This window comes from Sciurus carolinensis, chromosome 9, assembly GCF_902686445.1.
Source record: "Sciurus carolinensis chromosome 9, mSciCar1.2, whole genome shotgun sequence".
Lineage (NCBI taxonomy): Eukaryota > Metazoa > Chordata > Mammalia > Rodentia > Sciuridae > Sciurus > Sciurus carolinensis.
This window is the reverse complement of record NC_062221.1, coordinates 92,952,773-92,974,106: the sequence shown is the minus strand read 5'-3', so window position 1 is coordinate 92,974,106 and position 21,334 is coordinate 92,952,773. Positions and strand designations below refer to the sequence as shown.

The window sequence follows — 21,334 nt, the reverse complement described above, 5'->3', positions numbered from 1 at the left end:
AGCAGCTGCACTTGAAGGGTCAGGGAGTGGAGTGGGGGCAGGGAGGGTTGCACAAACAGTCCTTCAGCCTCTTCACCTTCCTTTGCCTATAAATCCTTTCATGCACAGGTGATGAAAAGGTTCTGAAGGTGAAATGATTGGCCTTGCTATTAACATCAGATCAGGGTCAGTCAGAGCTAGAATCCAATGCCTAACTTCTCCATTATGCCCAGATAATTTGAAAGAAAACTTTAAAAAACAGTTTTCTTTTTTACCTTTTCCTTTTTTGTGTGATGGAAGGGACATTATCAAAGGCCCTTGGCCTTGATTGCTCCTTCCCAGTCTCCTCAGGCCCTCTCCTAAATGCGCCTTTCACAGTCCACTTGTGTTCTCATCCATATTCAGAGCTTTATCTTAAATTCCTGATGACTCCTACATTAATCTCCAGCCTGGTATCTGTGCTCAAGATTTATGTCAAACTTCCTATTGGACATCTCTGTCTGGGTGTTCACAGGCACTTAATAACATGTCCAGCCAGGTTTTGCCATCACTGTTAGGTACAACCTTGTGTACCAATTAGGTATAACTGAGAAACTTAGATGACTTAAATTTTTTTTACAGGTTTTACGTGGTCAAAGTTGACTTAATATGTTACTAAGCAGAGCAGAAATTAAAAGGCGATCTTCTATAAAAACTATTAAGCTGCAGAAAACCTATAATTGCTATGTATTCCCCCTCAAGTTTTTATTATCAAAGTTTAAAATTTTTAAACTTTATAGTTTTGTGAACAGCTATATATTCTTCTCCTAGATTTAGCAACTAACATTTTGCCATTTTTGTTTTATATAAACATATTTCCTTTTTTGCTGTCCATTTTCAAGTCAGTTTAATACTCTGACATTTCACCCTTAAATATTTCTCCATGTGTTACTAAAGTAGGACAGAAGAAGCTGGACAGCTGAGGAATTTTCAGGCAGCAGGTTTGTTGACTTCAGGGTTCAGAGGTAGCTCTTGCCTAAGAATTCTTCCTCTGAATAAAGATTTTGGAAATTTTTTGAACATCATACCCTGTTGGGGTGGTGGGGGCTTGGAGGTTCACATGAAAAGTGCTTTCTGTTCCATCCTCTAGACCAGATGCAGGTTTCACACATTTTTACCAAGAAGCAGAAAAAATATCTTCGTGCACAACAATCTTGCAGACTACTCAACACTTTTTGTGTGCAAACCTGTTATTGTTACAAGAAAGGGGAAACTACCAACCACAATAACCCTGTTGATCTGACAAGAGAAGAAGTTTAATTATGGCAAGGGTCTTTTGGGTGGGGGTCTCTGACCTGCTTAATTACCTAAGAATAGTGACATTGTCATAATTGTAATACCATATTACATATAAAAAACTATAGTATCAAATGTTGGTTCTCATTTAAGTGTTCCTAATTGTTCCCAAAATGTTTTTATAGTGTTCTTTTAAAACTCAGGATCTGTTTTAATATAATTTAATGAGTCCAGATCATTAGAAAAGTTCAAAATCCATATATTTTGATCTGCAAATCTCTCGTCACAAAAACACAAAAATTAAAAAGCAATATGACATATATAAATACCTAATCCTAAAATAGAATTTTAGCAAGTGGTTTCTGAATATTAGAGATCTGATTTGTTGCACAGGATATGAGCTGAACCTTCAGTATCTCTTTTCCCTTTCCTCTTTAGCAGCCTAGCAGTCCAATCCTAAATCAACCATCCCCGTCTCAGCGATTTGTTCGTGGCTCAAGCCAATCAGCATACAAAATTACTCAGGCTAGATTCCAACTAGCAAGAAGTTCGGCCCTCTGGTAGAGAACTGTCAAAGGCTCCAAATCAGGCTTTTCCACCCGAGAGGCCTGCTTACGAAACATTTACCAGCACAGCGCCATGATTTAGGTTGCCCCCCCTTTGCCCTTTGCTTTCAGAGACCTTCTTTCCGGGCTGTGTTGTAATTAACCATTTCTCGTTGGTCCAGGCTAGTGCAAAAAGCACGCCATAAATAGGGGTTTGAGGCGGCGTGTGTGTCCCCGCGCGCTTCCTTTGCATGCTCAAGGACATGGGTTCCATTCCCAGCACCGCCAAACAAACAAACAACAAAAGAACAACGAAAAAACCCGGGAGCCAGGCGTGGTGGCGCCTGCCTGTAATCCCAAAGGCTCAGAATGCCGAAGAGAAGGATCACAAGTTCAAAGTCAGCCCCAGGAACTCAGCGAAGCCCTAAGCAGTTTTGTGAGACTGTCTCAAAATAAGTAATAAAAGTTGCTGGGGATGCGACTCAGTGGTAGAGCAACCGTCCCCGGAAAAAACACCACAACCAGACAAACCTGAGCGGTTTGGGGTTCCTCGAAACCCAGAGGAGGGGCGGGGGCGGAGTCTCTGACGCCGCGGCCCCGCCCCCCGGCGTGCGTGGTCCCGGCGTGCGTGGCCCAGCCCCGCGCACCCTCGCTGTCTTCCTGATTCCGCTTCCTTCCTGTGCTGCAAATGGTGCTTTCACGGAGAGCCATGGCTAGTAAGCGAGGCGGCGGGGCTGACAGCCAGCCTAGCGCCGGAGTGGAGGCTTGGTGCGGTACTGACGAGAATCAGCCGCCTCAGTCCCTCGCCCCCTTACGCCTGCGGCCTTCCGGTCGCAGATGTTGGTCAGCTCGGGTGGAGGGCGGCGTGGGCGGCGGGCGATGGGCTTCCCTGCTGCAGCCCTCTGCAGTGGGATTTGCAGAATGTCAGGCAGACCCTTGCCCTGCTTGTGACGTGGGAGAGGGAGGAAGCCACCAACACAGTCATGCTGATCTTTATCTTTCCCTCCCTCAGAAGCAGAGACAAAGCTCAGTTTCTGAGTTTTAGGGGAGACCTTTATTGGGTTTGTGTGATGTTTTGGTGACAGCTTAAAGTATCACTTTGTCCCAAAGTAATGTCATCTTTTGCTTCCTGTTTTAGAATTCTTTGATTTTCTCCAGATTCTGAAACTGTATAACAAATTGCATTCAGGGTTAAATTTATATTCACTTACATTCAAGATTAAATCAAGGAATGTGACAGCACAGTTTTCCTGCTTTTAGGGTTAACCCTGAGCCAAGCAGGCCCTCATCAGAGTTAAGTGTAGATAATAAATCCATTAGATTGTCAGTAATTGTGTCAATCAAAAATATCTCCAGGGGCTGCGATTGTGGCTCAGTGGTAGAGCGCTCACCTAGCATGCCTAAGGCTCTGGGTTCAATCCTCAGCACCACATAAAATAAAATAAAGGTATTTTGTCCACCTGCAACTAAAATATATATATATATATATATATATATATATATATATATATATATTAAATAAAAAAAAAATTCTCCAGACATTGCAAGATGCCCTCTGAGAATGATGCTTCTATCTGACATTAGTGGTCAGATCTTCTGACAGACGTTTTATTTTGTCTTTGTCCTCAGCTTTCCGCTTGGCCCTCATCCAGTTTCATGTTTCTTCCAGCAAATCAAATAATGTCCATCGAGCCTGTAGCCTTGTCCGGGAGGCAGCAAAGCAAGGAGCTAAAATAGTTTCTCTGCCAGTAAGTGTGGAGGCAACCATTCCTTTCTGCTGTAGACCTAGCAGAATAGTGTTTGTTAACTCTGGTCGTCCTCTTATGTTCCAGGTTCAGCAGTGTCTTGAAGCCTCAGTATTGTTACATGTTTGTGTCATCCTTAGCAAGGGTCTTTGCCATAGAATTTACTAACATGTTTCCAGGTCATTAACTTTAGAATCTTCTACTCTATTCAGATAAGGAATCCAAATCCTAGTATATTTAGAGAGTTACTTAAAGGTTAAAAAAGTCTCTGTAGGACCAGAACATGGTTTTAGCATTGAATTGCTAATATACTTTTTTTAATGACTAAAAATTTTTTTAGAGACATCGAGGAAGCCTGTGGCTTCTTAAAGCTAGTAGAACTCTGCATCTCTTTTATGGGTGATTTCCTGAACAGAACCAGCTAAATGTTGCACCACATTTTGTTTGTCAGCAGGTACAGGTTTTCCCCAGACAGGGGTACCCAGATTTCAGAATATGCATCTTCTGGAGTGTTCTTCAAAGGTGTTGTGAGATGGTCTCAGTGAACTAACTCCACTCACTTCCAGCTATGGAGACGAGGTAGCTCTTTACAAACCCTATTTAGATTGGAGAATTTTCAGGTCCACCTTGACTTTTAGACAGTCATCAACCTGTCCCAAATGTGGCAATGAGCAGAAATCCTTAACAAAGAGCTTTGAGATCTTACTGTTTGTCTTTTTTCTTTTTTATGGTAGTGCTGGGGATTGAACCCATAGTTTCCACATGCTAGGCAAATAGGCAAGTGCCCTACCACTGAGCTATACCCCCAGCTCTTGAACTCTTACTGGTAATCCGGTTTTCCTTATGTTGCCAGTCATGGGGCTTTTCCGTACTTACGGTCTCTTTATTGGTTTGTGTTGCTGAGAGAATAAAGCCCGGGAGCGAAAGAGTTTGAATCCTGTGTGTGCTCACCTCACTGACTGACATGCGTCTGTACGCGCGGTGATCTTTGGGCCTTAGTTTCCCAGGACCTTGCCTAGTACATAGGCAGTATCATTGAATGCAGCATGAGAGAATTAGAGTTGAAATTTTAGTAATTTTTGCTTGTTTTCTGACGCGTCAGAGAGCTGTTGAAGACAGACATACCCTTGGTGAATAAAAAATTGTAGGATCAGAATGATACTGCTGAAGGGAATTTAGAAATAGTTCATTTACAGATGAGGAAACATCTTAACCTCTGACTTTCAAAGCTTTTTTTTTTTTTTCATGCACAGGTTTTATTGTTGCATAGCTTATAATATAATTTTAAACTTGAGAATTCATCCCAATACCCAAAGTCAAATGAGTAAGCCTTATTTATAGTAGGGCTTGGGAGCCCAGGGTTGGAACACGTTATTTTGTACACTCAAGGGAAAGGCAGGCCTAGCCATCTTCCAGGATGATCAGGATTTGGTAGAGCTCACATGACTTGCCTTCTATAACCCTTCCTGGGATAATGTGACTAGTCCGCTTTTGGCCACAGGCTCTTTAGCCCTGGGGTTTTTTCTTAGTCGTATTTTACCCTTTCAAGTGATAGCTGAGTTGGAAGCAGCAGCTTTGTTTTTTTTTCAGCAGAACTTTAAGAAGGGGTTGAACGTTTAATCAGGTTTTTTTCTTCTCCTTTTCTTTGACAACATTATTCTAGGAATGCTTTACTTTTCCATATTGCTTAGAATCTTTTCCTGACTTTGTGGAGAAGATTCCTGGTGAGACCACACAGAAGCTTTCTGAAGTAGCAAAGGAATGCAACTTATATCTCATTGGAGGTAACTTCCTTCTGTGTGATATGATAATGTCCTAAACATTAAAAGTAATTGAATGATTTTTGTTACAGTTAAACTATGAAACATAATTCAATGCTTGAAAAGAACGAGGTAAGTTTATTTCTAATAATAATGTAGAAGAAGCTTCAATACACACTGGAAAGTAGAAAAAAAAAACAAGTTCAACATGGTTATGAATAAGGTATTCCCATTCAGATTAATCCCTTGCACAAAATATGACTGTATACTTTTATATGTAGTTATGTATGTAATGGCATAGTAAATATTATAGAAGGACACACACCTCATTGATATTGATGATTTTTTTTGGAGAAGAAGTGGTGTAGAGGCAGATAAAAATGTGGAAAGATAAATCATACCTGTTTTTTTATTATACTAATATAGGGTTGAGAAGTTTTTTTCCTTAGAGTCCACATGCATAAACATAGGTTTATTTTTGTGATTTTGAAGTAATTTTAAATTGTTCTGTTTGGTACAATTAAAAATAAGCACAGTAAAATTCTGTTCAATAAATACAGCAAACAAAATTACCTTTGTGTTATGATATATTAAGGGTTAAGAATGAGTAAAATGTAGCAAAGCAAGAAGCATAGAGATGGAACTGCAATCAGTGATGGAGAGTCCTATGACTTAATGTTCTCATCTTGAGGCCTTTTAGGGTATAGTCTTGTTGCAGGACCTAGTGAAATTACGGTGAATAACAAGAAATTATTTTGCTCTGTTACATATTGAGCGTTGCTCAAGATTATGACTGAATTTGAGGAACAGTTTGGTGGTCTTTTAAATCTGTCTTCGGCATCTGATCTGATTATTTTTCATCTACGCTTTAGACCTTATCTCTGAAAGGTGATATTCACAAAGAAAATAGAGTTTAATAATGTGTAGAAGAGAATATATCATTGAACCCAAGTGACAGCTTATCAGGCCTTTATCACAAAATAATTATCACTAGTTATCACAAAATAATTGCTCCATTCTTTTTAGTTTCTTTTTGTTTTATGTGCCAGTATGTTTATTCTCTTAATGAAAGGCTCCATCTCTGAAGAGGATGCTGGGAAAATATATAACACCTGTACTGTCTTTGGACCTGATGGAACGTTACTAGTAAAGCACAGAAAGGTAAGTAGAGAATGTGCAAGTCTCGTTGCCTCTTTTTTTGGGGGGGGAGGGGGGCATACCAGGGATTGAACTCAGAGGCACTCAACCACTAAGCCACATCCCCAGCCCTGTTTTGTATTTTATTTAGAGACAGGGTCTCACTGAGTTGCTCAGTGCCTCGCTGTTGCTGAGGCTTTGAATTACGATCCTCCTGCCTCAGCCTCCTGAGCCACTGGGATTACAGGTGTGTGCCACCACTCATGGCCTCATTGCCTCTTAAGAATCTGCTTCAAAGTTTCCTAGTGTCTCTTATGATTCACACATCTTGCATTTTGGCACAAGTGGCTGTTCTTGGCCACACACATTTTTATATAAAGGACTCAGTATGTCAATTTCTGCAAAGGAACAACCTACTGGAATTTTTATTAGGATTTCATTAAATATACAGAAATTGGTTTGGGGTGAGTTGACATCTTTGCAGTAGTAAATGCACATACATTTGGGACTGTTAAGTTTTCCTGATGAATTGATCTTTTTGTCATTATGAGATGCCTCTTTTTTCTTGTCTTGTTTTTCTCTTGAAGTCAACTTTATATCTGCTAATACTAATTACTCCAAGGTTTTTAAGTTTATTGTTTGCCTAATAAATGTTTTTCTAATCTTTTGTTTGTTTATTTTTAATTTTAGGGGTACTAGGAATTAAACCCAGGGGAACTTTACCACTGAGCTAATATCCCCAACCCTTTTTTTTTTTAACGTTTTTAAAAGTTTTGAGACAGGATATCACTAAGTCTGAGGCTCCAACTTGAGATCCTCCTACCCAAGCCTCCTCAGCCTTAGTCGCTGGCATTACAGACTTGTGCCATTGGCATCCAGCTCTTATCTTTTATTTTCAATCTCTATGTGTCTTATATATTCAATCTGTATGTGTCTTATATTTTAAATAGTTTTCTTGTATACAGTATGTAGTTGACTTTTACTTTTTTATTCAGATTTACAGTTTCTACCTTCTAACTGGAGTGACTCACTCATTTATATTTAATGTGATTATCAATATGGTTAGATTTGGTATACAGATTATATTTTTCCCTTTGTTGTTCTTTTCTCATTATTTTGAATTATTAACTAGTTCTTAGAATTCCATTTAATTTAATTCCATTTAATTTATCTTTCAGCTTTTTAGTTATACCTCTTTGCTTTTTTTTTTTTTTTGGGTGTTAGAAATTGAAGTGAGGGCCTTGCACATGCTAAGCACATATTCTTAGCCCTGCTGAAAAAGAGATACCCAAATCAGTTATTTGTGTTGCAGATCCATCTTTTTGACATTGATATTCCTGGAAAAATTACATGTCAAGAATCTAAAGTATTGAGTCCTGGTGATAGTGTCTCCATATTTGATACTCGTACGTAGTTGATAAATTTGTCTTTTTTACTAACCCCAGAGAAGGAGATGTTCCTTTCTTTTTATGTCTCTTCAACTTTTTCACAACCTGACTGAAAGTCCAGAGTTGAGGAAGGCAAAGAATAGTCAGAGATCTGAAAAGTTCAGGCCAAAATAGAGGACCAAGCATCTGGCACAGTTTTACTCTTCCATGTGGTCATGTCCTATGACATATGTTTCTGTTAGACCATGATTGAACACCCCTCACTTAGTGAGCATTCATGTAGAAATGAATTTTTCATTTCTGTTCTGTTGATGTAAACGATGTCTTTGTGAGATGAAATATGAGTAGGATTGAGCTAATAAATGGTCTTCATTCAGGGGTCCTGTGTTATTTTATTCCTGTTAGTATTTTGTGATCATTAGATTACGGAGGCTTTACCCTGCCATGTGATGCTACAGGAGGTTAACTTTTTATTTGTGTATTTTCTGTTTGGAAATAGCTTACTGCAGAGTGGGCCTTGGCATCTGCTATGACATCCGCTTTGCAGAACTTGCACAAGTGTATGCACAGAGAGGTGAGACAGTGCTATCAGTTGTGTTCCAAAATCACTTAGAGGGTTGGTCCTGGGCTGGTCTCGGGTGGAGGGATCCCTAAGCATAAACTTTGCACAAAAAGCACAAATATTATGCACAAATGCACAAAAGAATTGGGGATGAAATGTGATCACCACATGTTCAACTCCTTCACTCCATCTGGCTTCTCAGACCTGCTGTGTATGGATGATGGGGCTTTTGAGGGGTGGTAATTTAACATATTTACCATGTAGCTAAAAAGCAGGAGCCATGCTCCTAAATGTCTGCTCTGCCTTCTAAAAGCCTCTCCTGTTACTGTGTTTGTAGTAACTTTGAGCACAGCAGATATGAAGAAATGGCCTATACTCTCACAAATTTCAGCACTCAGGTATATAGCCAGTAACATTTTGGTCCAAAGTAGGAGAAGTATGGTAGTGTCTGGAAGCACGCAGAACCAAGTCAGAGCAGTGTTCTAATTCCAGATCTTCCCCTTGTGTGGTACTCAGTGGTGTTAGCATTTTACTAAAGTTGCTTCCCATTTCCCACTGAGCAAAGTGAAGTGATAAGGGTCGTTTGACTGCCTGCCAAGCAGAAGGTAGGGGTACCTGGGCTCTGGGTTTAGTGGTCTGTGTTGAACCTTATCAGTAAACTCCAGAGCAACTACTCTGCCCCTAATTTCAGTTGAAAAGAATCACAGAACATGGTCGTTAGCCATGTGGTACTGACCCTACAGTGCTGAGAAAAATCTGAATGAAAATTCTGTACTTTTTTTTTTAATTGAAGGTATGTATTCTGATTTCAGTCTTCAGTCCCACTTTACTTGTGGCTGTTTCTTTTATGTGTTTATCTCTGGAAGAATTCAGAGCTGTATCTTCATGCTGCTGACTCTGACTGACTAGGCTGACATCTTTTTGTGCTTTGAAAAGTTTGAGTTTAGTCCCTGTTGGTAGGAGTAGAGGGAGGACTGATGTTCATCTGCATCCACTGTTCTTTGATTTTTCTGTCCCCAAGGTTGCCAATTGTTGGTGTATCCTTCAGCTTTCAGTTTGACCACTGGACCAGCCCACTGGGAGTTGCTTCAGCGAAGCCGGTAGGAATGAATCATCTCAGTGTTTCCTCTTTGTGGAAAGATTTTTGGTTTGGTGGAAGTATTAAAATTTCTTGGAATGGAATTCTGCCCCTGAGCCAACATGCCCTGGTGTCCAGATGCAGTTACAAAGGATGAATCTGCAGGGAGGGCTTCTATTGCTGGGTACCTTCTCAGAAACCATAGAGCCAACCTCAAGGATTTCAAGGACTTTGGTTTTTCATTTTGAGAGCATTCAGTGAATTAGTTGGATACTGATTTGATTTTTCTGTGATTAGATATGAACTGGTCTCTTCTTTTTTTTTTTTTATTGTAAACAAATGGGATACATGTTGTTTCTCTGTTTGTACATAGAGTAAAAGCATACCGTTTGTGTAATCATAAATTTACATAGGATGATGTTCGTTGATTCATTCTGTTATTTTTCCCCTTCCCCCAACCCTCCCATCCCTCTTTTTCCTCTATACAGTTCTTCCTTCCCCCATTCTTGCCCCCCTCCCTAACCCTCACTCTAACCCTAAAAACTAACCCCTCCCACGCCCCATTATGTATCATCATCCACTTACCAGTGAGATCATTCTTCCTTTGGTTTTTTGAGATTGGCTTATCTCACTTAGCATGATATTCTCCAATTTCATCCATTTGCCTGCAAATGCCATAATTTTATCATTCTTTATGGCTGAGTAATATTCCATTGTATATATATGCCACAGTTTCTTTATCCATTCATCAACTGAAGGGCATCTAGGTTGGTTCCACAATCTGGCTATGGTGAATTGAGCAGCAATGAACATTGATGTGGCTGTATCTCTGTAGTATGCTGATTGTAAGTCCTTTGAGTATAGGCCAAGGAGTGGGATAGCTGGGTCAAATGGTAGTTCCATTCCAAGTTTTCTAAGGAATCTCCATACTTACTTCCAGAGTGGCTGCACTAATTTGCAGCCCCACCAGCAATGTATGAGTGTACCTTTCTCCCCACATCCTCGCCAACACCTGTTGTTGCTTGTATTCTTGATAATCGCCATTCTGATTGGGGTGAGATGGAATCTTAGGGTAGTTTTGATTTGCATTTCTCTTATTACTAGAGATGTTGAACATTTTTCCATATGTTTGTTGATTGTTTGTAGGTCTTCTTCTGTGAAGTGTCTGTTCATTTCCTTAGACCATTTGTCGATTGGGTTATTTGTAGTCTTGGTGTTGGGTTTTTTGAGTTCTTTATAGATTCTGGAGATTAGTGCTCTATCTGAAGTATGATTGGCAAAGATTTTCTCCCACTCTGTAGGCTCTTTCTTCGCATTGCTGATAGTTTCCTTTGCTGAGAGAAAGCTTTTTAGTTTATATCTATCCAAGTTGTTGATTCTTGCTTTTATTTCTTGTGCTATGGGAATCCTGTTGAGGAAGTCTGGTCCTAAGCCGACATGTTGAAGATCTGGACCTACTTTTTCTTATATAAGATGCAGGGTCTCTGGTCTGATTCCGAGGTCCTTAATCCATTTTGAGTTTAGTTTCGTGCACGGTGAGAGATATGGGTTTAGTTTCATTCTGTTGCATATGGATTTCCAATTTTCCCAGCACCATTTGTTGAAGAGGCTATCTTTTCTCCATTGCATATTTTTGGCCCCTTTGTCTAGTATGAGAAAATTATATTTATTTGGGTTTGTGTCCGTGTCCTCTATTCTGTACCATTGATCTACCTGTCTATTTTGGTACCAATACCATGCCGTTTTTGTTACTATTGCTTTGTAGTACAGTTGAAGTTCTGGTATTGCAATACCCCCTGCTTCATTTTTCCTGCGAAGGATTGCTTTAGCAATTCTGGGTTTCTTATTCTTCCAGATGAATTTCATAATTGCTTGTTCTATTTCTGTAAGGTACATCGTTGGAATTTTAATTGGAATTGCATTGAATCTGTATAGCACTTTTGGTAGTATGGCCATTTTGACAATATTAATTCTGCCTATCCAGGAACATGGGAGATCTTTCTATCTTCTAAGGTGTTCTTTAATTTCTTTCTTTAGTGTTCTGTAGTTCTCATTGTAGAGGTCTTTCACCTCTTTTGTGAGATTGATTCCCTAGTATTTTATTTTTTTCGAGGCTATTGTGAATGGGGTAGTTTTTCTAACTTCTCTTTCTGAAGATTCATCACTTATGTATAAAAATGCATTAGATTTATGAGCATTGATCTTATATCCCGCTACTTTACTAAATTCACTTATGAGTTCTAAGAGTTTTCTGGTGGAATTTCCTGGTTCCTCTAAGTATATAATCATATCATCAGCAAATAGGGATAGTTTGAGTTCTTCTTTTCCTATTCGTATCCCTTTAATTTCTTTGGTCTGTCTAATTGCTCTGGCTAGAGTCTCAAGGATGATATTGAATAGGAGTGGTGAGAGAGGGCATCCCTGCCTTGTTCCAGATTTTAGGGGGAATGCTTTCAGTTTTTCACCATTAAGAATGATATTAGCCATGGGCTTAGCATAGATGGCCTTTACAATGTTAAGGAACGTTCCCACTATCCCTATTTTTTCTAGTGTTTTGAGCATGAAGGGGTACTGTATTTTATCAAATGCTTTTTCTGCATCTATCGAAATAATCATGTGATTCTTGACTTTAAGTCTATTGATATGGTGAATTACATTTATTGATTTCCTGATGTTGAACCAACCTTGCATCCCTGGGATGAAACCCACTTGATCATGGTGCACTATCTTTTTAATATGTTTTTGTATGCGATTTGCTAAAATTTTGTTCAGAATTTTTGCGTCGATGTTCATTAAGGATATTGGTCTGAAATTTTCTTTCTATGTGTCTCTGTCTGGTTTAGGTATCAGGGTGATATTGGCTTCGTAGAATGAGTTTGGGAGGGTTCCCTCCTCTTCTATTTCATGGAATACTTTGAAAAGTATTGGAATGAGCTCTTCTTTAAAGGTTTTGTAGAACTCGGCTGAGAACCCATCTGGTCCTGGACTTTTCTTTGTTGGTAGCTTTTGATGACTTCTTCTATTTCATTACTTGAAATTGGTCTATTTAAATTGTGTATGTCCTCCTCGTTTAGTTTAGGCAATTCATATGTCTCTAGAAACTTGTTGATATCTTCGAAATTTTCTATTTTGTTGGAGTATAGATTTTCAAAATAGCTTCTAATTATGTTTTGTATTTCAATCGTGTCTGTTGTGATATTCCTTGTTCATTTCGAATTTTGGTGATTTGGGTTCTCTCTCGTCTTCTCTTTGTTAGTGTGGCTAAAGGTTTATCAATTTTGTTTATTTTTTCGAAGAACCAACTATTTATTTTGTCAATTTTTTGTATTGTTTCTTTTGTTGAACTGGTCTCTTCTAAGACAGTTACCAGCAACCTTTGCAGAAAAATTGAGACCAATGGAGCTTATGTGCTTAGTACCCCCGAAGCCAAAGAAAGGGCAGGATTAATTTAGCCTGTTGGCCCTAAAGAGAGAGTTGTGGTCTCTGCACAGCTGACTGTGCCATTCAGTTTAGGGTGCTTATCCTGTCCCATCCTCCACACCAACTACTTACTAGTCCTCAGGATACTCTGTCTAGAAACTCATTCATTTGCTTAATCATACTTCCAGCATTGTTCTGTTGAATTAGATCTGTTCTGCAGTATTTATGAGAATATTTAGGAAAAGTTCCTGCTTTTCTGTTATAATCATGACCTGAGATGGAGTAGGCTTCAAATTCAGTATTCACTTCCTCATCATCAGTCTCATTGTTTACCCTCTTCTTCATCACTTTCATTGTCTTTGCCCTCATCTTTGATTTCTTTCTCTTCTTCCTTGTCACATTGGACTGGGTTTCCAGGAGGCTGGGGAGCCCTACTCCCCATGGCCCACAATTTAGCTGTGTACAGTTTACCCTTGTATAAGATTTTTGTTCTTGTTAATTCCTTAAACTATAGAGTACAACTATTTGCATAGCACATACATTGTATTATGTACTATAAGTGATATAGAGATGATTTAAAGTACACAGGAAGATGTGCATAGGCCATGAACAAATATTATACCTATAAACAAGTTTTAAAATTTATTTTTAATTAACATATAAAAACATATTGTACATATGAATGGGGTACCATGAAACGCCTTAGTACACATATACATCGAGCAGCACTGAAACTAGGTTAAATATTTTTCTTCTAGTCAGGTGTAGTTGGCTCATGCCTGTAGTCCCAGCATTTGGGATGCTAAGGCAGGAGGATTGCTTGAACCTATGAGTTCAAGACCAGCCTGGGCAACAGTGAGACCCCCGTCTCAAAACAAAGACAAAAAAAAGTATCTGTCTCCTCAAATATTTATCACTTCTTTTTGGTGAAAAGTTCAAAAATCCTTTCTTTTAACCTTTTGAAATGTATAGTACATTATTATTATCTAATATCACTCTACAGTGCACACCAGAATTTGTTCTTGTGTGACAGTACACATTGATCAAAATTTGCTCATCCCTCTCTACCCCCTCCTCACTCTCTTGTAACCACCGTTCTACTCTCAATTTCTATGAGATAACTTTTAAGATCCCATACAGGAGTCTTTATGTGCCAGGATTTTGCTTAATGTAACAACCTCTAGGGTTTTTTTTTTTTTTTTTTTTTTTTTTTTGGTACTAGGGATTGAATTCATGGGTGCTTAACTGCTGAGCCACATCCCCAGCCCTTTTTTGTATTTCTTTTAGAGACATAAGTCTCACTGAGTTGCTTAGTGCCTTGCTGAGTTGCTGAGGCTGACTTTTTAATTTTTTTTGCAGTGCTGGGGATTGAACCCAGAGCCATGTGCATGCGAGACAAGCTCTCTACCAACTGAGCTATATCCCAGCCCACTGAGGCTGGCTTTGAACTCTCGATCCTCCTGCCTCAGCCTCCCAAGTTGCTGGGAGTATAGGTGTGTGTCACCGTGCCTGGCCACAGTCTCTGGTTTTATTCATGTTGTTACAAATGACAGGATTTCATTCATTTTTAGTGTTTATTCCAATGTACATTTTCTTTATCTGCTCATCAATTGATGGGCACTTATATTGTTTGCATTTCTCAGCTGTTGTGAATAATGCTGCAGTGAACATGGAAGTGCAGAAATGTCTTTGATACCCTGATTTCATTCTTTTGGATATACGCCCAGGAGTATGATTATTGAGTCATGTGGTAGTTCCACTTTTAACTTCCCAAGGAACTTCTATACTGTTTTCCGTAATGTACTATTTACATTTCCACTAACAATGTGCAGGTTTTCCCTTTCCTCCACATCCTCACCAGCACTTGTTATCTTTAGTCTTTTTGATAATAGGTATTCTTACTGGGATGAAGTGATATCTCATTGTGGTATTGGTTTGCATTTCACTGATGGTTAGTGATATTGAGCATCTTTTCATACATTTGTTAGTCATTTGTGTTGTTCTGCTTTTGTCACGGTGACAAAGTATCTGAGATAAACAACTTTTACAAAGGAAAGGTTTATTATGGCTCATGGTTCCAATCCATGGTTACTTGACCTGTTTTTTTCTTTCTCCCCCTTCTTTTTGTGGGGCAAGGTTGGGGGATCAAGCTGTGGGCCTTATTGATGCTAGGCATGCGCTAGGATCGTATCACTAAGCTATCACGACTGAGTTCATCATGACTGGAACATATAGTGGAGACCTGTTCATCTCAGGGTGGCCAGGAAGCAGAGAAAGAAGAGGAGGGACCAGAGTCCTAATATCTCCTTCAGGGTCACAACCCTCACTAAATTTCCTTCCACTAGGCCCCACCACCACCTCCTGGTAGTGCTGTGGGCTGGGGACAACCTTTCAACACCTGGGACTTCGGGGCACATTCAGAATCTGAACTATAGAACCATTTGTATTTTTTTTCTTTTTTGAGAAATGTCTATTTACATATCACCCATTTTTTAAGCAGATTATTTAGCTTTTTGTTATTGAGTTTCTGGAGTTGCTTATAGTCTGGATCTTTTTTTTTTTTTTTTTCTTTTTTGTACTGGGAATCGAACCCAGTGGCACTTTACCACCAAGCTATACCCCACCCCTTTTTTATTTTGATACAAGATTTCGTTAAGATGCTGAGGCCAACCTCAAACTTGTGGTCCTTCTGCTTCAGCCTTTCAAGTTGCTGGAATTGCAGGCAGGTACCACCACATCTGGCTTATAGTTTGGATATTAACAATTAACACTATCAGATACATAATTTGTAAATATTTTCTTGCATTCTGTACTTTGTGCACTCATGATTGTTTTATTCGCTGTAGAAAAGGTTTTTAGTTTGATATAATCCCATTTGTATATTTGTGCTTTTGTTCTCTGTATTTTTAGGGTCTTGCCCCCCCGCCAGTCCTTGCTCATTCCAATATCCTAAAAGCATTGCCTGTTTTCTTCTAGTAGTTTCAGTCTTTTTTTTTTTTAAAGAATCTGTATACTTGGGATAGAGAAATGTTGTAGATGTATAATGTACATTACTTTTTCTGTTCACTGGCTACAGGGCTCTTGATAATCAGTTGTATGTGGCCACAGTCTCTCCTGCCCGGGATGAGAATGTCTCCTTTGTTGTCTGGGGACACAGCACTGTTGTGAATCCTTGGTGAGTATGTCTAAGTGAGGGCGGGCTCAGTGGGAGCTTGAGAGATGACACAGGGGCAGGTAGCTTGTCTGGACCCTGACCAACCTTCTCCACCTCCCACTCCCAACTCCCCTAAGACAGGCACAAGAGAAGCTTCCACCTGAAAACCGGGTGAAAAAGAAATCATCACCTTAGCCCTCTTCTCTTTTTTTTTTGGGTGCTGGGGCTCGAACCCAGGGCCTTGTGCTTACAAGGCAAGCACTCTACCGACTGAACTATCTCCCCAGCCCCAGCCCTCTTCTCTTTGTCCGAGTGACCTTCACTGTCAGTCACTTAGGGTAGACAAGCCAGTAGTAAAGGGTGGGTGGTTTCAGTAAGAGATTCCTGAACCCTTAACTTTTGGTTAAAATTTAGGCTAAGTATCTGATCCTAGGCCAGAAATGAGTTACAGGGCAAGGACTTTGCTCTCAGCATAATGATTAGAGGAGCAGGGAGTGTGCATTTAGTAAGGAAAACTATGACCCTGTCTCATGTGAAAGGGTGAAACATTTTATTACTCAGTGAAAGCAGCATGTAAGTCCATTCAGACATACAACATATACTTATCCTTTAATACGCAGACGTTATGGTCTGCATTTGTAGTTTATATTGTACTTTGACATACATGATCAACTTGGACTCAGGAACTTATCCTTATTAAACTCTTTATTATTGATAGTGGAACTATGCTTCACAGAATTTACTGGGTCTAGGACTTAACACACACTGGTATGTACTTCTACAATTTCAGGATTAATAGACAAGACTGAGAAAGATTAAACATTAAGTGAGGGTCCTCAAATGCTCACACTTCTGACATAGTATCTAAAGCTCAATGTGTGCAGTGGGGAGGCCTTGGAAGATCTGAGGAAAATATGACTAGTGAAATGCTCCCTGATCCTTCTACATGTTAGGATTAAAATTTGTGGAGGGCATTGGAGGACTGGAAGGGTTAAGCTGGCTTAACAGTTTTCATGAACTTGCATCCGGTTCCTCTGTCAAGTTATTACTAATAGGCTTCCTGCCTCTTGGACTGCTGTTCCAGCTGTTCTCAGGATAGATTCTATGAACAAGAAGAATACAAAGTAATTGTGATTTGCCTTCTTCATTCTTGGGGGTCCTCTGGCTTATGTTGACATTGGGGTGGGTACCTGGGTTACAAAGAGAGGAATCACTGAGTGCCAGGCAAATGGATAAGAATTAGAAAAGAACAGAAAGGGATTTGGTTAAATGGCATTAAGTGGCATCTGTGCCACATATGTTTATGGCTCTCTGGTAAGTGGAACCAGTTATGTCAGATTGTTTGTTATGACAGATTATTTTGGAAAACATTTATTTCACTAAATGTTTTTGAATACCTGCTCTGGGCTGAGACTAAGCACTGGAATTACTTTCCAGATTAGTGTTAAGCATGTTGATCCCCACCACTTTTTTTTTTTGGGTGCTGGGGATCGAACCCAGGGCCTTGGGCTTACAAGGCAAGCACTCTACCGATTGAGCTACCTCCCCAGCCCTGATCCCCACCACTTCTAACCAGACTATAGTTTGAAATGTTTTTTGCTCCAATCTGAAACTGAAATCCCTAAGCATAGGAATCCAGGGATCCCAGCAGAACTGGGGCCTGTACAGGCCCAGCATCACCACCCTCAGGTGGGGTAGCTGCCTGGGCAGGGGTAAGGAGCAGATTTAAGACTGTCCTTGAAAAGGTCCTCGTTGAAGGACACTCATGAAGAAGTAGGGTGGCGCTGTTTGTAGTGAACTTTATTCCCTGATGTTTATAATTATGGAATAGCTACCACTTCCTAACAGCAATTTTATGAAACATACTTTCTAATTCTCTCACTAAGCCTCATAGAGCTCCTGGTGATTCCAAATGACTTGCCATAAAGTCACACAGTTACTAGATGATAAAACAGCAATTAGTACCCCTGTTTTGCTTTAGGTCTCAGAATCTTTCCCTTTGACTCGTGAGACAGGAGGAAAAACACAGACCTGGAATATGACCAGATGTCAGTGAGTCTGCTCATTCTCTGAATCTTTTCCAGGGGGGAGGTCATAGCCAAAGCTGGCATTGAAGAAATGATCCTGTATGCTGACATAGGTAAGATTTGCTATGGTAGTTTGAGTCCCTTGTGTCCCCAGTGATCTCAGGCCAGATCTCCTAAGTATGAAGCCTCAGTCACTTGAAATGACTTCTTTATGCTCCTTTTTGCTTAGGTTTCCGAGTATTCTAGGTCTGATTTTTGAGGCCAGGTGCATAGGGCTATAGCTCAGCTTAAGTTTTCTTGGTTTGATTTGCAATGACCTTGGGACCACTGCCAGGCCATGGGTGCATTCAGATAAAGCGCATTTATATAAGGTGAGTCACTTGCTGAGACTCTAGTTGTTTTTGCAGCTTGGGAAAGAGATCCTCTTGATCAGTGAGGATTTGCAAATTATTAATTGTGCATTTTCCTGTTCTTGCAGACCTGAAGAAGTTGGCTGAAATACGTGAGCAAATCCCCATTTTTAAACAGAAGCGATCAGACCTCTATGCAGTGGAGATGAAAAAGTTCTAAAGTTTGTTTCCAACATCTCACAAAACACAAAGAAACAAATGTTTCTGCAGCACAGCTTCTATTGATTCTTGCTTTGTAGGGGTGCTGAAATTGAAACTACTACTGAGCTACATGCTTAGGTTTCTATTGAATTCTTTAATGAAGTTTTTTTGTTTTTTTCTTTTTCTTTGTTTTGTTTTTTTAAATTAAGTTTCAGCCTTTTCCTCCTCGGGGTGCTATTAAGATGATAAAGCCATCCTGAATAGTTAAGAAAGGACACAGGCTGACATCAAAGAGCAGAAAGGGGAGGCATCTTAAGATGCCTAAGAGCAGTTGATGAAAAATAACATCTTGGTATCCTGGTGGTTAATGTACCTACTACAAACATTTCTGTATATTGAGCTTCTTATCCCACATACTAGAGTTGGTCTGGTGTTAAATTTTTCAAAAGTATAGTAAAGTTATTTGGTCCCTGCATAGCTATGGGAAGCAAGAGGATGGATCCTTGGTGTTTGCCAGAGGATATGGCAGCCTTTTCATTTCCCAGCAGCCTTTGGGCTTTATAAATCCAAGGAGCTAATTTCTAGACCTTCCTGATTTTGGAGGAAAGAACAGGTCAACAGTGAGCCCCATGGGAGAAGGGCAGTGGCGGCACTGGTTGAAAGCAACTCAGTATGAATGCAGGGAAGATTTTTCTGATAGGGTTGAGTGTCTAAAAGTCTCATCTTTTTCTGCTTTTCAAATTGCTTTTTTTCCTAGTAACACTTTGTAGCTCCATAAAGAATTTCTGAACCACTTTGGTCTTCTCAGAATCTTCTTGAACTAATGCATTTTTATGTATATTCAAAGTTGGCTCACACCACTGGTTTTATGTAATATTTACCATACTAGTAAAGCAAAAAATTTTTAAAGATATGTGAGCATATATTCTATTTGCTATGAGTGAAGACATTATATATCATTTAACTTCTGGAAAATAGCACTAGCAGCTAGGAGTGAAAAATAATTTTTAAATTAAGTGTACAATTTGGTGAAATTTTATATATAAAGAACCATGGAACAACTCTAATCAAGATAATGAATGCACTTACCACCCACAAGTTTCCTTGTGCCCATTTACAATCCCTCTTGCTACTCTTCTGTCCTCAGGCAATCACTGATAAACTTTAACCACTAAAGATTAATTTGCATTTTCTTGAATTATATAAAAATGGAATCATGCCATATGTACTTTTTTTGGTCTTTGATTCATTATAACTCATTTGGAGTTATCTGTGTTTATATCAGTTATTTATTTCTTTTTATTGCTGACTCCATTGTACGGGTATCTCAGGATTTGTTTATCAACTTAAATGTTGATGAACATTTGGGTTATTTCCAGTTTTTGGCTATTGCAAGTAAAGGAGCTAGAACATTTATACAAGTTGTTTATTTCTCTAGGTTCATATATTTATTTCACTGCCAAACTGTTTTCCACCTTATGCCATTTTACAGTGGTGCCAGCCAGTTGCTCTGCATCCTCACCTATGCTTGCCATGGTTAGTCTTTTAAATTCAGCCATCATAGCTATCACTGGTGCTGTAGAAGCAAAGACACCTCATCTCGATGTAGCATTCCTGCAACAGATAAGGCAGGTGCTTGCGAAAACTTGTTTTTGTATTTCACTGTCTTGTTTTTAGTGTTGTACCTGGTAGTCTTGTCCATTCAAAAACTAAGAAAGGAAGTAGGGATTTCCTAAAACTAGTATGAAACATTTTACTCTTAGAATGTGTGGTAACCTGGTCAATGTTTTTACCTTTTAGAAAATGGTATCTGATGAACATTTTTATGGATAGAGAACTGTCATACCTAGTGGAACACAGGAGTTCACACACAAAATGAAAATGGCAATAGTTGGTTTAAAGAAATGCAGGCACAAAGGGCATCTACTGATACTCAAGCTATCACTCCTCAGGTATACTTGGGGAATTTTGCATAAGGAAAGGAGGTTCATTTGCATCTGACATCCTTGTCAGGGCTAAAACCATTCAAGTCACTTCATTAACTTTTCTCTCCACAAAGATTTTTGGCCTGGTTTATTGTGTTTTCCAGACATGAGCCTCTAGTGGGAATTATAACAGTCATGGACAATGCTATTTTAGCTTATCAAGAGCACATATGAAGTGTTCACCAAGCAGGAATATGCATAGACTCTTAACGATGTCTGTGGCTTTAAATCTTGTTAGATGTTACTGCCTTTTCAAGGATCAAGGGTTGGAATTCATATTGATCTCAAGTAGCAAAAAAGAATGAAAACATCCCAAAATTGACACTATCTTTAACATTTTTCTTTCCTTTCTGTACAGTCTCACCAATTAATGTATGGAATTGTATTGATGTAAGTCTTGAACAAGCCAAGTTAAACATATTCTTGTATTAAATATTTTTAAAATACTTAGGAAAAAAAAAGAGAAAATGATATCTAATCAAAGTGAATCCTAGCACTGGAATGGGAGAACATTACAGCCTAAAGATATGAGAAAAAATTTTAACTGCCAGTCCCCTGAACTCCCAACTTTTTATTACACAGTTATTTTTGCACAGTTCTTTGAAGGCTGCTATTACATGCTATCTCTTATTAGGGGTCTCTTGGATCTCTTTCTCTAGGCAACACATTGAGCAACTTGATGACCTCTTGAAAGGACATGAAGGCAGGCAGAATGATTTTCATCTATT

At 39.3% G+C, this 21,334-nt stretch overlaps 1 protein-coding gene across 2 annotated transcripts; it reads left to right on the top strand.

Annotated features, from left to right (window-relative positions):
* The first annotated feature begins 2,419 nt into the window (after window positions 1-2,419).
* Window positions 2,420-19,845, top strand: Nit2 (nitrilase family member 2). 2 transcript variants are annotated; one of them, XM_047564879.1, is made up of 10 exons: window positions 2,420-2,515; window positions 3,429-3,547; window positions 5,208-5,328; window positions 6,377-6,465; window positions 7,754-7,847; window positions 8,329-8,403; window positions 9,413-9,491; window positions 15,966-16,064; window positions 18,128-18,183; window positions 18,549-19,845. In XM_047564879.1, exons 1-10 carry the CDS (start codon window positions 2,488-2,490, stop codon window positions 18,638-18,640), a joined length of 852 nt encoding a protein of 283 aa, XP_047420835.1. In that variant the 5' UTR covers window positions 2,420-2,487; the 3' UTR covers window positions 18,641-19,845. The 2 variants fall into 2 exon arrangements, with proteins under 2 accessions (XP_047420835.1, XP_047420834.1); XM_047564878.1 differs by having other exon boundaries at window positions 2,475-2,567; window positions 3,469-3,547.
* Window positions 19,846-21,334: the final 1,489 nt, after the last annotated feature.

What these genes read in the sequence shown, in the direction of transcription:
- Nit2 (XM_047564878.1), top strand. Translation starts at nt 2,488, where the DNA reads ATGGTGCTTTCACGGAGAGCCATGGCTAGTAAGCGAGGCGGCGGGGCT. An exon ending in CTAAAATAGTTTCTCTGCCA is followed by an intron (nt 3,548 to 5,207) that starts GTAAGTGTGGAG and finishes ACATTATTCTAG; the next exon opens with GAATGCTTTACTTTTCCATA. An exon ending in TGTCTCCATATTTGATACTC is followed by an intron (nt 7,848 to 8,328) that starts GTACGTAGTTGA and finishes GTTTGGAAATAG; the next exon opens with CTTACTGCAGAGTGGGCCTT.